The sequence below is a fragment of the Diadema setosum genome, chromosome 19, assembly GCF_964275005.1.
Source record: "Diadema setosum chromosome 19, eeDiaSeto1, whole genome shotgun sequence".
Taxonomy (NCBI): Eukaryota; Metazoa; Echinodermata; class Echinoidea; order Diadematoida; family Diadematidae; genus Diadema; species Diadema setosum.
Genome location: NC_092703.1, coordinates 4,968,240 through 4,983,175, shown reverse-complemented (window position 1 = coordinate 4,983,175; position 14,936 = coordinate 4,968,240). Strand labels below are relative to the sequence as shown.

The 14,936-nt window shown below is 39.2% G+C and overlaps 2 protein-coding genes across 2 annotated transcripts in view; one reads left to right on the top strand and one right to left on the bottom strand.

Annotated features, from left to right (window-relative positions):
• Positions 1-14,936, top strand: part of LOC140242911 (5'-nucleotidase domain-containing protein 1-like) — a 314,572-nt gene that overhangs the window by 253,504 nt on the left and 46,132 nt on the right. The window lies entirely within an intron of this gene.
• On the bottom strand, positions 5,861-6,898 carry LOC140242828 (uncharacterized). The gene has a single exon (XM_072322580.1). It carries the CDS (start codon positions 6,896-6,898, stop codon positions 5,861-5,863), a length of 1,038 nt encoding a protein of 345 aa, XP_072178681.1.

Here is a 14,936-nt window from a genome sequence, read left to right as displayed (position 1 = left end):
AGTGAGTGTGGCATAACTTCTGCAGGTTTCCTGTCCATTTCTCTCTCTTTTTCTCTCTTTTGCTTTCGTATCATCTTATCTCTGTTATTCTTAGAGTACAATCGTACTACCACAAGTGTTTTCCCCCATTTTTTGAAGTGATTATCTCGTTTGCAACAATTTAGAGGTGAGTTTTTGTTCGAGTGTTTGTTGAGTTTTTTGATTGAACACGATGTAGATTATCTACGTGTGTGCGAGAACATTCATGGTACCCACTCGTTTGTTTCCGTGTGCATTTTTACCGTACAGTGTCTTCATCGTTCGTCTTCCAAGCAGCGAGTTTTCACCCTAGTTTTCCTCAACGTAGTTTTTTACCTCAGTTTTTTTTTTTTTTTTTTTTTTTTTTTGCGGTGCAAGATGTTCAGTTTATTTTTTCTACGGTAAAATGCCATCGTTGATGATCTCCGTGTATTCATTACTAGTTTTCCACCTCCGTTTCATTTTGTGTACAACTAACATTGATCTAACAAAGTCTAACGTAGTTAGCTACAAAGTCTGCGATGTCTGTATGCTGATGTGTTTTTGTGAGCTGGGAGTGACTATGGTGGGAATGATATTCAGGGTTTTGCTGTGGTTGAGATGATAGTGATGATGATCATAATGATTCTTGTGATGATATACGAACCCTTTTGATGATGCAATTTATTTCGTGTGACCATGACGTTGATCATTGATGATGGCGAGAACGACACGAGTAGCCTAGCCTAGGCCAAGGACGAGAGTGACACTGTCCACGGGGGCTGTTGCTCGCTCATGCACAGGAGTGGTCTAGACCTAGAGACCTGCATTTAATCAGTTTTTTTTTTTTTACCTTTTGGTTGTTCACTTGGGTTAGTGCTCCAAAAATTCGTTTCTCTAAAGAAACTCAACCAAAAGCTTGACAATAAGGTTGCCTCAGGGCTATTCTTTAGTAAATATTAGATCTAAATGGCGATGCTAATTTAGTTTTCATTTTAAGAACTCGATTATATCCCATTTTCTTTGCTCATTTTTCAAATAATAAATTATTTAGAACTGTACTTAAATTCTGATGTACTGCATTCACCATTGTAAATATCAATAAAAAAAGAGCCCGCTGAGCAGGTGTTTCATTCTATCCTTTTCATTTCCTTCCTATCGTGTTGGTTTCCTTCCTGTCACTTCCTTCTTTGACCCTGGACGGAAGAAAAAAAAAATCCCATCTTGCCATGTAAAGACAGAACACATACCATCATGAAATATTATGACATTAGAATAGTTTTAAAAGATTATGTAAGTCATCAAAATTCTTGTGTGTGAAAATAGATAATAAATAAAAGGTGATTTCTTACAAAGCAGTTCTTTCAAATGTCCAACAGCCTCAGAACAGCTTCGATAATGAAGCTAGTGAAATCTCAAAACTATCGTGGCAACAAGTGATATTGATAGGAAATTCTGACAAAAACTGTCACAACATTTGATGTTTAAATTTGTCTAGTTTTATTGGATTAGGTCATGAAACTATAAATGCCACCGATAAAATCACAATCGCTCTCAATTTGAACAGAGGCAGTAGGGTAGGAATGACTCGGCAAACAGCTGATTATTAAAATGCGTCGTATCCATGGGCAACTGCGGGGTAACTGGAAGAAGACGCACGAAGTTTAGACTTGAGTCAAGAACTATCATTTACTATCAATTTTTTATTCAAAACATTTTTTTTTCTTTGGATTTCAAAAAAAAAGGTCAAAATATTTCATATTACGCTTCTTAAATGTATTATGAATATAAATATGAAGAATTTTTATCGTGATTTCATGAAGAATTAGAATTATTATGAATATATAAATACTAGACGGGCTGAACAATGAAGTCTAATTTTGCCCCAAGAATTTGCAGCCCACCGTACGTGCTGGTGGTGCATTCCTAGCGTTCTTGCCGCACTCTCCCAGCCACGTGCAAGCATGCATGCAAAAGTCACCAACAGTCACATAGAGTACATGTTTAGCTACTTCACCGATCTCACTCCTGATCTTGCAAAGAAAACCTTTACAAGTGTAGAAAATTCTCTCGAAACTAAGCCAGACATGAATTTGGAACATACATTACAGTGTCAAGACCTTTTCAGTGGACTTTGTTTTCGCTATTTGTCTGTTTAGCTCTCGAATGTACGACTTCTTACGTCCGATTTGTTTTTTACCTCACCACGTGGTACTGTTTTTTCAGCCCCATGCTTCCTCCATATGCACACATGTTGTAAACACACACAAGCCACCGGCACCGCGATCGAAGTTTGAGCGATAGCGATAACATGTGTGGAGCAGACATGGGTCATTCCATGGGGTTGGGCCTGCTCTAGATTTTCATGTTGTGCAGGGAATAAAAGTCATATTCTGAAAATTTTATCAAATAATTGCTTGTGGTTTGTGGTTATTCTTGGAGAGAGATGTGTGAAGAATTATTTGATGAATAAAAAACAAGCCTTTGTACAAATTTATTTTGTCTGTGACTGTTTCATTGTTGATGTCTCATGGTTTTTTTGTGGTACCAGTTGTGACAAAAATATATGCCATTTTCATGGCAATGTAATACAGAAATACACAACCTTTCAGCATTATGCCTATCATAATTAAGAGAGGCAAGGTGACTTCTACAAAGACTATAAGGCACATAAACATGTGTCACAAAATAAGAACACCAGAGCATCTTGAAGCAACCTCATACCGATGTTACAAACGAAGTCCGCGGCGATTTTTGTTGTAACATCGGTATTGCATGGTTTTACATACACTTATAATCATAATATGATCAGAAACTTGATTTCTATAATTAGACTCATATTTTAGGAGTATCATTGTCCAAAAATTAGCATCAAAAAGCTCCAAATAAAAGAGAAAACACAGAACATATTACCGTACTTCCGTCCGAAGTCCGGCCTCTTCGTGTAACATCGGATAAGAAAGTCGCGCTCGCGACAAAAAGAAGAGCTACTAACTTCAGCAATCGTATTTACGTCACTGGCAGTACTTCCCCAACGGCGGGAAGACCACTTACAGCCCGTTCACACCTACCTGGACGGCGCAAGACCCGTTTTTCTGCTGTAGTCCGTGTTACATCGGTACGTGAATTTCGATGTTTCCGATCGGGAATTTCAATGTTTCCGATGTCAATCAGTAAGCTTGTACGCTATTTTACGAAGTAAATAACTTTTGTCACATTTTGTAAACTGTATTGGAGGAAAAAAACGATATTAAAACCACTAAACTGGCCAAATATACGGTGGACGATGATGCTGGTAACACGCTGTAGTCCCACATACTGAGATATTTGTTACTTGTTCATGTTCGTAATTGTGATCGCCAAATTTCCCCTTTTATGCCCGTCTCTGCAAAAGGAGCATGTGTCCCTCTCTTAGAAAACCGTACAAAAGTATGTCCAGTGTATCTTCACGGCAATATAACATTATTTTACCTCCCGATTCTTGTGAATTTTGGACCTTACTTATGTCATTCGTATCTACCAAGTAGATGTGCTGAACGTTAGTACGGTACTATGAAGTTGGAATACGTAGACGTCCAGACTGCGTCTGAGCTAAAGAAAGAGTTTGCCCAATTTTGTTGTTGATATTTTGGGAATTAAGAGCTGTTAGATACTTTCTCTTGAACAGATTTACAATGTCAGTGTTTTCCTTTCAAGATTTCACTGACCTGTTAATAGTGTTAGATGGCTTTACGGTGCTCTGATGAAGCAGTACATGGGTTCACTGTTTCCATTCCACGTTCACCCACTGTAAAGTCTCAAAGCTAAAATGCCAGTTTCGTATTCATTTTGGGTAGGTAATTGGTAGGAAATAGTTCCATATATACCGCAATCAAAATTGGCATTTTATAATATTGGTCTATCCTATCCTAAAAAGAGGGCAAAAATTTTGAATTTGATGGGGATTGAGTACCGTAAAAAAAAAAGAAGGGGGCCTAGTATTTTGTTTGAGGTCTATTTGGAATAGGACCGTAACCGTAAACCTAACCCTATCCCTAACCCTAGCCATGACACTGGGGGCAGCGCCCTGCCCTTGGCCTTGCTAGCTTACATAGATGTGAAAAAAAAAAATTAGCGTAGAATATTAAAATGATTTTTTACATGCTATATTATTATCAATATTATTAACATTACTGCTGTACATCATTTTAAGCGTAACCCATATTTTTATTTATTTTTTTTTTTTTTTTGGTGGATGGTACACATGGAACTGTAGCCAACTGGTATGACAAGAGGTAGAAAGGTAAGCAAAATTGTCCAAATTATTTAATTCCATTCATATACACAGATACATCAACAGGAATATAAAGAGTACACAGACACAAATTTTCTGTTAATTCTTTCATTTTATTTCTCTTCACACTTTTTGTCCAGTTTGTCGATGAATCTGCCATGGATCCTCCTCTGCCGCCGCTACGTGATTAAACTACGTGAAAGAGTGAAAAGGGCACAGCCACAGCACTCCACAAACAGAGAGAGGAAGCTAACAAAGCAACACCAAAGAAGAGCGAACATAACAAACTAGACAAAAAGAAAACTGCACGGAGGGAAAATGGACATTGTAGAAAAGAGCAGAAATTAACTTCAAACAAAGAACATGGAGAAGACAAGAAAACTTGTATGATTTCTCTTTATTAGTTTTCATAGTTGAGTTGACAGTTGATGAAGTTGTTAGAGTATATAAGGTCAAATTGTGTAAGGCTCGACATTATTCTTCTTCTTATTATTAAGTCTACCTTCTTTCATACCAGAGTTACAAAGAATTGAAGTCTGTGTAACATAGGTATTGTTCCAAAGGTATACAGCAGGTATAATTCCAAAGAACTGTTACATTAGTGTTATTCATGGGAACATACATAAAGTCTATGTGTGTAGGTTTTAACATCTGACACCACAACAAAGGAAATCAGTTGATATGTCGTAATGTACCTATGTTACGAAGACATACTGTCCGTGTAACATAGGTAGTATACTGTGGACAAGGTTGTAGTATGAAAACCCCTGATGATAACAATAAAATCATGTTTTCACTTGAATGTCCATACAACTCACTTGCCTTGACTGTAGTTTTTTAAAGATTGTTGTTATTGTGTCACTCTTGAGGAAAAAGTTAAACCTTTGGTTAAAATTGTAAATGGTTTGTAGAAAAAACATGTTAATAAAAGTGTCTTGCAGTTGATATCAGAATGGACAATCTTACTAATAATGATCTCATGTGCCAGTCAGATAACATGTTGATGTGTTATGGTGGAAAAAAACTGGGATATGTTCATTGTTATCATTTCAGAACACAAAATTATTGAGGATGTCACAAAATGAAGTCCATGTAACGTAGGTATTTGTCATACCTGTTTACCCATGCTGACTGAAAGTGTGCGAAGTAATAAACAGATTTCTAGTGGAATTGGGTGGAATTGGGAAGTGGGTTGGGAGCATGAATACCCTTCGCGTGTAGATCGCGCCGTAGGGAAGATCGCGCCCAAGTTCACTGCCGACTTACTAGGCAGGCACGAAGATTACTAGTACACAGAGGCCCGTACGTGGATGGGTTAAGCAGCTGAAAAAAAAAAAGGTACTGGAAGCCCACGTAGTAGCAAGGCCTACACGTGGATGAGGTTAGAAATTGCTGCGCGCCTCCAGCTCACCAGCTCCTGGCCGCCTCTTATTGGCCGGCCTTGAGCGCGACGTTCGACAAGCCATACCATAGTCTTGAATATTCATTAGCACAGTAGCCAATAACAGACGCCGTCTCATGAAAACTGCCCCGTGTACAAAGTGAATGGCAAAAAAAGTGTGTCAGAAAGAGTGTGTCAGATAAAGTGGGTCAGGAAATGGCGTAACCCCTTCCTGATACTTGTTCATTATGACTTGTTGTTTTATTTAGGCTTACTGACACTATTAATAATATTGCCATCACTATGGCAAATATAGCCACTGTCAAAGAGAGAATGACTGCTGGGTAGTGCGAATGTTGCAACAACTGTTTTTCAACAAATTTTAAAGTTTGTAGAGTGTCATCCTGACAGTTTGGTTCTTGAAATGGTGACGGAGTAGCAGGCTGGACAGTGGATACATGTGGCTTGATGGAAAGAGTTACCACATCAGCTGGGCATGCACATGTGTCTGATTCTTCTGAGTTTGGTTTAGGTGAACAAAGGACCTGTTCCATGTGACTCTTGTACTCCATACACTTGCACTTGTCCATACCATTTTCAAATGTAGCAGAGCAGCAGAATACAGGCTTGTCCTTCTTGGTCCAGAACATTCCAATCAAATGCGTTCTGTTAAAATGGTTGCTCAATGGGGGTAGCCTAAGATCAGGATTGAAGCAGGCAAGGTAGCCGGACTGCGTACCCCTCGTAGCTTGACATTTTATAACAGTCCAAGTATCATCACTGCCGAGATAGTTCTGTACAGAGACTTCAGATGATTCAGTGCTGCTACAGTTGGCTAGTCCCGGGGGAAATTCAACCGATATATGATTCTTTTGCGTCTCCAGAACCATTGTCCCCTGACTGTCATATAGAACACAAAGGTACGCACTCTCGTCTTCTCTGGTGATGTTGGTGATACTCAGTCTCACAACTGTATTGTCACCCCTTGCTTCCGTGGATATCTTTATTCTGTTGGCCTGCTGAGCATTCAAGTTTTTCTTTCCAGTCTTGTCAAATAATATGGTGGAGCCTTTCCTGATCTCAACAGCTACGCTTTGAGGGGCGATATCAGGGAATGTGTACTCCACAAGTGCATCCTGCCCTTCTGTAAAAACTGACTGCATTAAGACACCTGGTAGGAGATATGTGAACAGAACTGATGTCATGATGAGCTTAGGCATCCCTCGTGAGCCGCATGGAGTTCCCATAGTTTTTAGAAGCCTTTTACATTGAGAAAGATCTTCACTTTGTATTCACCTTTCCAGAGTCAGTAGAGTTTGATATCCAAAAAAACAGGGTCTTGTGAGAGCTTCAGAATAGGTTTGCAGTCACATTAGTCCAACTCTTGTGTCAAAGTTCTGCCATGACAAAAATGCCAGGACTGGTATTCATTGTATAAATGTCAGTTGTACTCTCAGACTCTTCAGAAGAGAGTGCAAAGATGTGTTTTTGTAGAATAGTGGACTCTGATACCTGTAAGAACAAGTATATTACATGGTTATGTAAACGGATAAGATATCTGTGTATAATGAGTGGAATGATACTCTACACCAACAATTCTTACCTATCATCAGAATACTTTATTATAGTAAAGTTGCAAACCTAAAATCTAAGAAAAATGCTTGGTAAGATGACGTGGTAAAAAGCTCTTAGAATGGATGTTTTTCTGATAATAAAAATTATGGCAGTGCAAGTATTTCCTGCCTGTATAGTCTAATTTGGAAAAGTCAGTTCGAAAAATACCTTCTTTTTTTTTTTTTCTTTAACAGATGTATTTCAAATGGACTTTTTGTGTTTGAATGCCGCAATCTCCATACTTCACTGCCAATGGACTTCAAAGCTTGTTTCTCTCCAAGTTTGTTTATATGGCAACTCCCTTTTATACCACTTCTGTGACTTAAGAAAGAGATTGGGACAAATTATTCATCATTTGCAATTTTATTGTCGAGAAATATAGAAACTTTCACTGTTTCAGCTGGTAATCTGTGACATATTCCATATTGAAAGCAAGAGAATATTGACCAGAGGGGTGAAGGTTGAGGTGTGAATTTTCTTCGATTTGTCTCCCACTGCAGAGGAAGTAGAGGGAGACAAATTGAAGAAAATTCACACCTTGTATTTCATATTCTCTGTAACTTGCAAGAGCTTAATTTTGTCAGCAGCAACAAAAGAATAGATAGATAATTTTGTAGTAGGAATTTGCAAATTCTCCAAACATTTTTCACTATCATTACATGGACATTAAGACTACGCACCATTCCTGTCTTCTCCAACCACTTAAATGTACATTCAAAACAAAAATATGATATTAATTTTGATTTGATTTGGTATGGTAAAAACTGTATGACAAGTAAGTGATACAGTAGTACGGAGAAACATGAAAGAAATTTACTGGATCTATGCTCTATGAATAGTTGCCCAAGTCTTAGCACCAACTCTTTAAGTGCCATGTTCGCACGTCCGTCTCAGTCGACAGCATGCCAACTTCGCATATTCTGCTCAAACACACAAACCCACCCAAACCAATCGATGAATCGCCAAATGGCACAGTACAATGAAAGCTTTTCTCGAGTTCTTGCTCATCTCACATATTATATCCCGTATCAGGACAACTCCCCCGGAGGACTAGTCCCCCGGGGACCACTCCCACCTGACAGCTCCCCCGGAGGACCACTCCCCCGGAGGACGTCTCCCCCGGAGGACTACCCCCCCGGAGGACGTCTCCCCCGGGGGACAACTCCCCCGGGGGACTACTCCCCCGGGGGACTACTCCCCCGGAGGACCACTCCCCCGGAGGACCACTCCCCCGGGGGGCCACTCCCCCGGGGGACAACTCCCCCGGGGGACAACTCCCCCGGGGGACAACTCCCCCGGAGGACAACTCCCCCGGAGGACCACTCCCCCCGGGGGCAACTCCCCCGGGGGACAACTCCCCCGGGGGACAACTCCCCCGGAGGACAACTCCCCCGGAGGACAACTCCCACCTGACAACTGCCCCGGGGACGTCTCCTGGGGGACAATCCTATAACTGAACAGAGATGTTTCTTATTCGTGTCCTAGAAATTAAAATTGAATTCATCTGTGTAAAAACAGTATTCTTTTTATACAGAATTTAAATTAAAGTTAACGTTACCTAAGACACGTCCATCTTTATAACAAAGTTTTGGAAATCTCAGCACAAAGTTTTTACTTTTGTACACGCTACATGTAATGTCAAAAAAAGTAGAAACGCAGGTCCATTTTATCACTGAAAGTTGGTCAAGAGATAAACACATTGACGGAAACACGCTTTTGAGGGGAGAGTTCATTCCTTAGCATGTACCTGTTATTCTTCATTATTTTATAATATTTTAAGAAGTCCATTCTTTGATGATTTTCCTTTTCTTTTTGCAATTCATGATTATGATGAGGAATATGTTAAATGAAAGAAAGATATCATTCAGAGGGGTGAAGGCTCAAAGTTTTCAGTTTCTTCAGTTTGTCTCCCTCTACAAAGGAATATGTTGTTAGAAATACCCTTTTAATGGGGTTATGATTTTCATCTTAGATTCTTATGATAGTTACTATCCTATATGTCACTGTCAGTAATACTTTAATGTGCAATTTTCGTTTGTTATGTTGACTGTGAATTTATCTGAACATCATTACAATTCTTAATGTCGGAGAAATAATTGACAGAAAAAAATATGAATATTCTGTGCCTGAAAAGACTTGAACGTGTAAAAAGGTAATATCTTCCAACAGCCCTGGGAAAGCACACCCGCACGACCAACACAAATCTCTCAACCACTGAAAGATGGGATGATTCGAGTTTCAATTAATTGAAAATTGAGTTTTGTTTCACACAGTTTTATTTGATAACGTTTGAACATGGAAAACAAAAACAAACAAAAAATGTCTAGCGTAAGAGTAATTGAAGTTAGTATGCAAACAACACTTCTGCACGTAATGGTATACCGGAGATTGTGGTATCAGATAATGGTACACAGTTTACAAGTGACCAGTTCAAAGAGTTTGCTTGTCAGTACCAATTCAAGCATGTCACGTCTTCATCACTTTCTACATAGCAATGGGAAAGTTGAAAAGACAGTACAAATCGCAATGTCTAATGAAAAAGGCAATGAGAGATGGAACAGATCCAGGTTTGGCATTTCTTGACTATCGGAACACACCGATCGATGGGCTAGATGCTAGTCCTGCACAATATTGTTGATGCAGAGGAGGACAAGGACCACCCTGCCAACAGCTAGTCAGCTGCTGAAACCAAAAGTAATAAAGAATGTGCAAACAAAGCTGACCAAGAAACAAAAGTGCAGTAAAATTACTTTGATCGAAGCGAAAAGCGTTGTTGTTTCAAAGACAAAGTTTCCAAGAAGTTGCATAGTGGAATGTGAAGGAAAAATGCTCCTGTCAAAACAGAGTTGACATCAGAAGAGGTACAGCGGAAAACAATCCTTGATGCAACAAAGCTAGATGACTCAACATAATATCGTATCACAAGATCAGGTCAAAAATATGGACCACTGTAAAAACTTATCTGTTTTATAGGATAGATACCGGAATTTGACGGGAAATGAAATGACAATGATCACGGGATTGTGATAATGTTTAGATGTTGAACTATTCATCTGGAGAGTAGAGTTGGTTACATTTTGAGTGCATAAAAGTGTTTCATCTAACTTATCAAAAGTAACAGCTTTGTCGATTATTATAAGAGAAACAATGATTAACGTTTCTTCAAAGACAAAAATAACACATTTCTAAAAGTGAACAAAAGTACAGTTTACAAAACAATCACAAGTATTCCTCCAAGTGTGAAGAGCGAGATTGAACTTACGTCGTTATAAGAGTGTGTTGTAATGTGTCATACAAAGCCGTGATATCTCAATATTGAAGTGAAGTGTTACTCACTTTACAAGTATCAGTAATGTTTGTGTTTATAAGATGTGTTGCTATGATTACACATGTAGTAAAGTTGAATGTAAGATATAAGATATGGCAAGTCAAACACGCCCATACAAGACGTATTTCCATTATTACTCAAATAGGACAAGTATATTGTGTGAACAACGTATCAAATAATTGCCATGATAATCCTAAAAAGACAATGGCTTATTAATTAAGTTTCAGTGGTAGTTGATAAATGAAAAAATCTGTGTGAAAAAGTGCAACGTAACTTTTCTAAAAAAAAGGGAGATGCCAAATGTTTGAAATTAGTACAGTTTGAACGCAGAGACTAGTGCCTAGCTATGCAGCACCAACCAATCCCCACAGAGATGATGCTGTTGCTATGCTCTATAGTTACCCCTCTCGAGAAACCCCGGAGGTAGATGTACTACCTCAGCAAACTTCCTTACTTGCACCCAAGACCTAGAAGAATAAAAACATATCAACCTATCACCTGCGTGTTAACAAAATGTGCACATATACTTTTTGACCAGTGTCCGTTTCTTCCCTTGGGTATCCGATGCAATCGATATCGCTAAAGCATTTGCATTGTTCAAACTCGTCATGATTGTAATACAACAAATTACTGCCAAGATCGTGTGCTTATTCTGACTGATTAAAGAAACAACTAAGGAACTCTCTAAATAACAGGCTAAATATTACAGTCGTCATCCCTTGATATCTCTTAGAGATGGGCTAAAGAGGATGACATTTTCAGAACATGCTCATCACACCTTAGTTTGATGACTTTGTGCCTACTGACACCATTTAAAAAAAAAAAAAGAACGAAAAATGCGAAATCCAGGGTGCCCCGGCCGAAAAGCTGGTCGCCGTTTCGGCTTTAAAAAGACATTTCTGGTTATAACTCGGCTATTTTTGGTCAATTGTGATGGTTTTGGTGTCTAACCCCATGTTTTGGGGGTCAAGGAAATGGATTATAATGATAATTTTAGTGTAAAACCTAATCTTCCACATGATACTAACCTTTTGCCCATATTTAGGCATAAAATTTCCTTGCCTTTTACCCCTACCCCAACTGCCATTTTTTGCATTTTTTTCTGTATTTTTTCAAGTAGTATTGACTACCATACTCTTAATAACAAGTTCTAGCTATCAATCTGGTGTTTTCTACCAACAATAGTACAGCAAGGGTTATGTTATACGTGTGTCATGCAGATACCGGTATGTGGCTGGTGCATTCAGGATGCATGGTAACTGTGCAACCAGTGCTAATACTGTTTCTGCATTATAGTGCCTAATGCCGGTTGGAAGATATTACCTTTTTACACGTTCAAGTCTTTTCAGGAACAGAATATTCATATTTTTTTCTGTCAATTATTTCTCCGACATTAAGAATTGTAATGATGTTCAGATAAATTCACAGTCAACATAACAAACGAAAATTGCACGATGAAATTACTGACAGTGACATACAGGATCCTGGAATCTAAGATAAAAATCATAACCCCATTAAAAGGGTATTTCTAACAACATATTCCTTTGTAGAGGGAGACAAACTGAAGAAACTCAAAAACTTGAGCCTTCACCCCTCTGAATGATATCTTTCTTTCATTTAACATATTTCTTATCATAATCATGAATTGCAAAAAGAAAAAGAAAATCATCAAAGAATGGACTTCTTAAAATAGTATAAAATAATGAAGAATAACAGGTACATGCTGAGGAATGAACTCTCCCCTCAAAAGCGTGTATCCGTCAATGTGCTTATCTCTTGACCAATTTTCAGTGATAAATGGACCTGCGTTTCTACTTTTTTCGACATTACATGTAGCGTGTACAATGGTAAAAACTTTGTGCTGAGATTTCAAAAACTTTGTTATAAAGATGGACGTGTCTTAGGTAACGCCAACTTTAATTTAGATTTTATTTAAAAAGAATACTGTTTTTACACATATGAATTTAATTCTAATTTCTATATAGGACACACACACACACACACACAAATCTCTGTTCAGTATGGGATTGTCCCCCAGGAGACGTCCCCGGGGCAGTTGTCCTCCGGGGGAGTTGTCCTCCGGGGGAGTTGTCCTCCGGGGGAGTTGTCCCCCGGGGGAGTGGTCCTCCGGGGGAGTTGTCCCCCGGGGCAGTTGTCCTCCGGGGGAGTTGTCCCCCGGGGCAGTGGTCCCCCGGGGCAGTGGTCCCCCGGGGGAGTTGTCCCCCGGGGGAGTTGTCCCCCGGGGGAGTTGTCCTCCGGGGGAATTGTCCCCCGGGGCAGTTGTCCCCCGGGGCAGTTGTCCCCCGGGGGAGTCGTCCTCCGGGGGAGTCGTCCTCCGGGGGAGACATCCTCCGGGGGAGTAGTCCTCCGGGGGAGACGTCCTCCGGGGGAGTTGTCAGGTGGGAGTAGTCCCCGGGGGAGTTGTCCTCCGGGGGACAAGTCCTAGACCCATTATATCCCACATTTTGTGTGGTGATTGACTAACATGCAGTGTTTCTTACTGGATTTGCATGTAATATCTAGGTTTCTGTTACTGTTCAGTGTGCAAAAGTCATGCCTTTACAGTAATTTAACTACTAGTCACTTGAAAGAAAAACAATCATAGATTTGTCATACAATTTATATCAAAGTAGAGCTTGTCATCTTCTTTAAACTTTACTCACTATATGTCCGGCTAAATATAAATCTATAAAAGTAAGATAGATGTGAAAAACAGTATTTTTCCTGAAAGTATGACAACTTTGGCGTCTGGGAATAATGTGGCACACAGGAGGTTTCCAACATGGCACATAAAGATTTAAGGAAATAATGGCATTGACAAACTTACACCTGCAACCCCTGCTGTGATGCAGAAGGTGTCTTTTACCGTGCATGATATTAGTGTGAGTCCATTTTTTGAAAAGATAATGCCATGGTGTGTACAGCCATGAGGTCTAATGATTTTATTTAATTCTTTGCTGAGTACACTATTTTCTGCATAAATCATGAACATTTCTCAAGATTTCAATTAATTCAAAAAGCAGTGAACTCACCGATTTCACCAATTTCTTGCGTTCTTCTCTGTTCGGCATCTTTTCCTGTCTACCTGAGTGTTTGCATGGAATGACTTTGCAATGGGCGTGTGCTACAATCAAAGTGTGGTTACTTTGACCCATGCACAGAATTGATAAGGTGATCATTGCACCTCATGAGGTGATTGCTTCACAGAAGGGGATTTTGACAAACTTTGATCCTAAGTGCAGTATGATGTTGACGTGAGGTTCAACATGCCACAGATATCAGACCAAGTACAAATATTTCCTGTGCTATATTGTGAAATATTTGTTTAGTATAAAGTGTAAGATACAGATTGATGAAAACAAAAAACAGGGAATTCAAATGTTATGAGTGCAAGGAAATGTTAGTGTTCCTTTTTCAAACAGAAAAATGAGTATGTTATTGAAAAGTTATGTAAAGCTAGCTAGTGTAGGTGAATGAAGCAGTTCGTTACCAGGATGTCGAAATAGAAACATCCATGGATTTCGATACATGACACTTACAGAAACTTTCTATTTATTCAAGTTCCTACAGTTTCTTCCTTTTTGCTGATGACACTAATCTATTGTATTCCAAACTTAACTTACAAGTTTTGGTTTAATTCTCAACACCAAATTCTGAATACCAAATGACACAAATTTCCCGTTGTGTGGTTCAAATGTCCAAATGCAATTTATTGTTGCTTAATCTGAATTTAAAAGACTAGCTTGATATATTGCTAGACCAAGCAACCCAACAACCACAACAAATAGTAGATGGTCAGCTGTGGGTAAAAGACAATACTATATTTCTTGGAATCCTATTTAATCAAAACCTAAGATGGAATGACCATGTGCAATAACTGTATAAGAAGTAGTTGTGTGTGTGTGTGTATGTGTGTGTGTAGACAGAGAGTGTGGTTGTGTGTGTGTGTGTAGTAAAGAAGGTTTTCTTAGATCTTTTTAGCTCACCTGAGCCAAAGGCTCAACTGAGCTGTTGCGATCGTTCTTCGTCCGGCGTCCGTCATGCGGTCGTCGTGAGTCATGTGTCGTGCGTAAACTCTTTACATTTTCATCTTCTTCTTGAAAATCCCAAGACCGATTTTCACCAAACTTGGCAGGTAGCATCCCTAGGGGGTAAAGAACTAAATTTGTTAAAATGGGCACCATGCCCCACCCAGGGGGCCCCAGGGGAGCCCAAACCCCCCAAAATTAAGGAATCTTTAAAAATCTTCTTCTCTAGAACCAGAAGTGATAGAGCTATTAACGTTAATATTATGAGTTAGTACTTTGATGACTGTAATTTCAAGTTTGTTCATGGTGGAATCA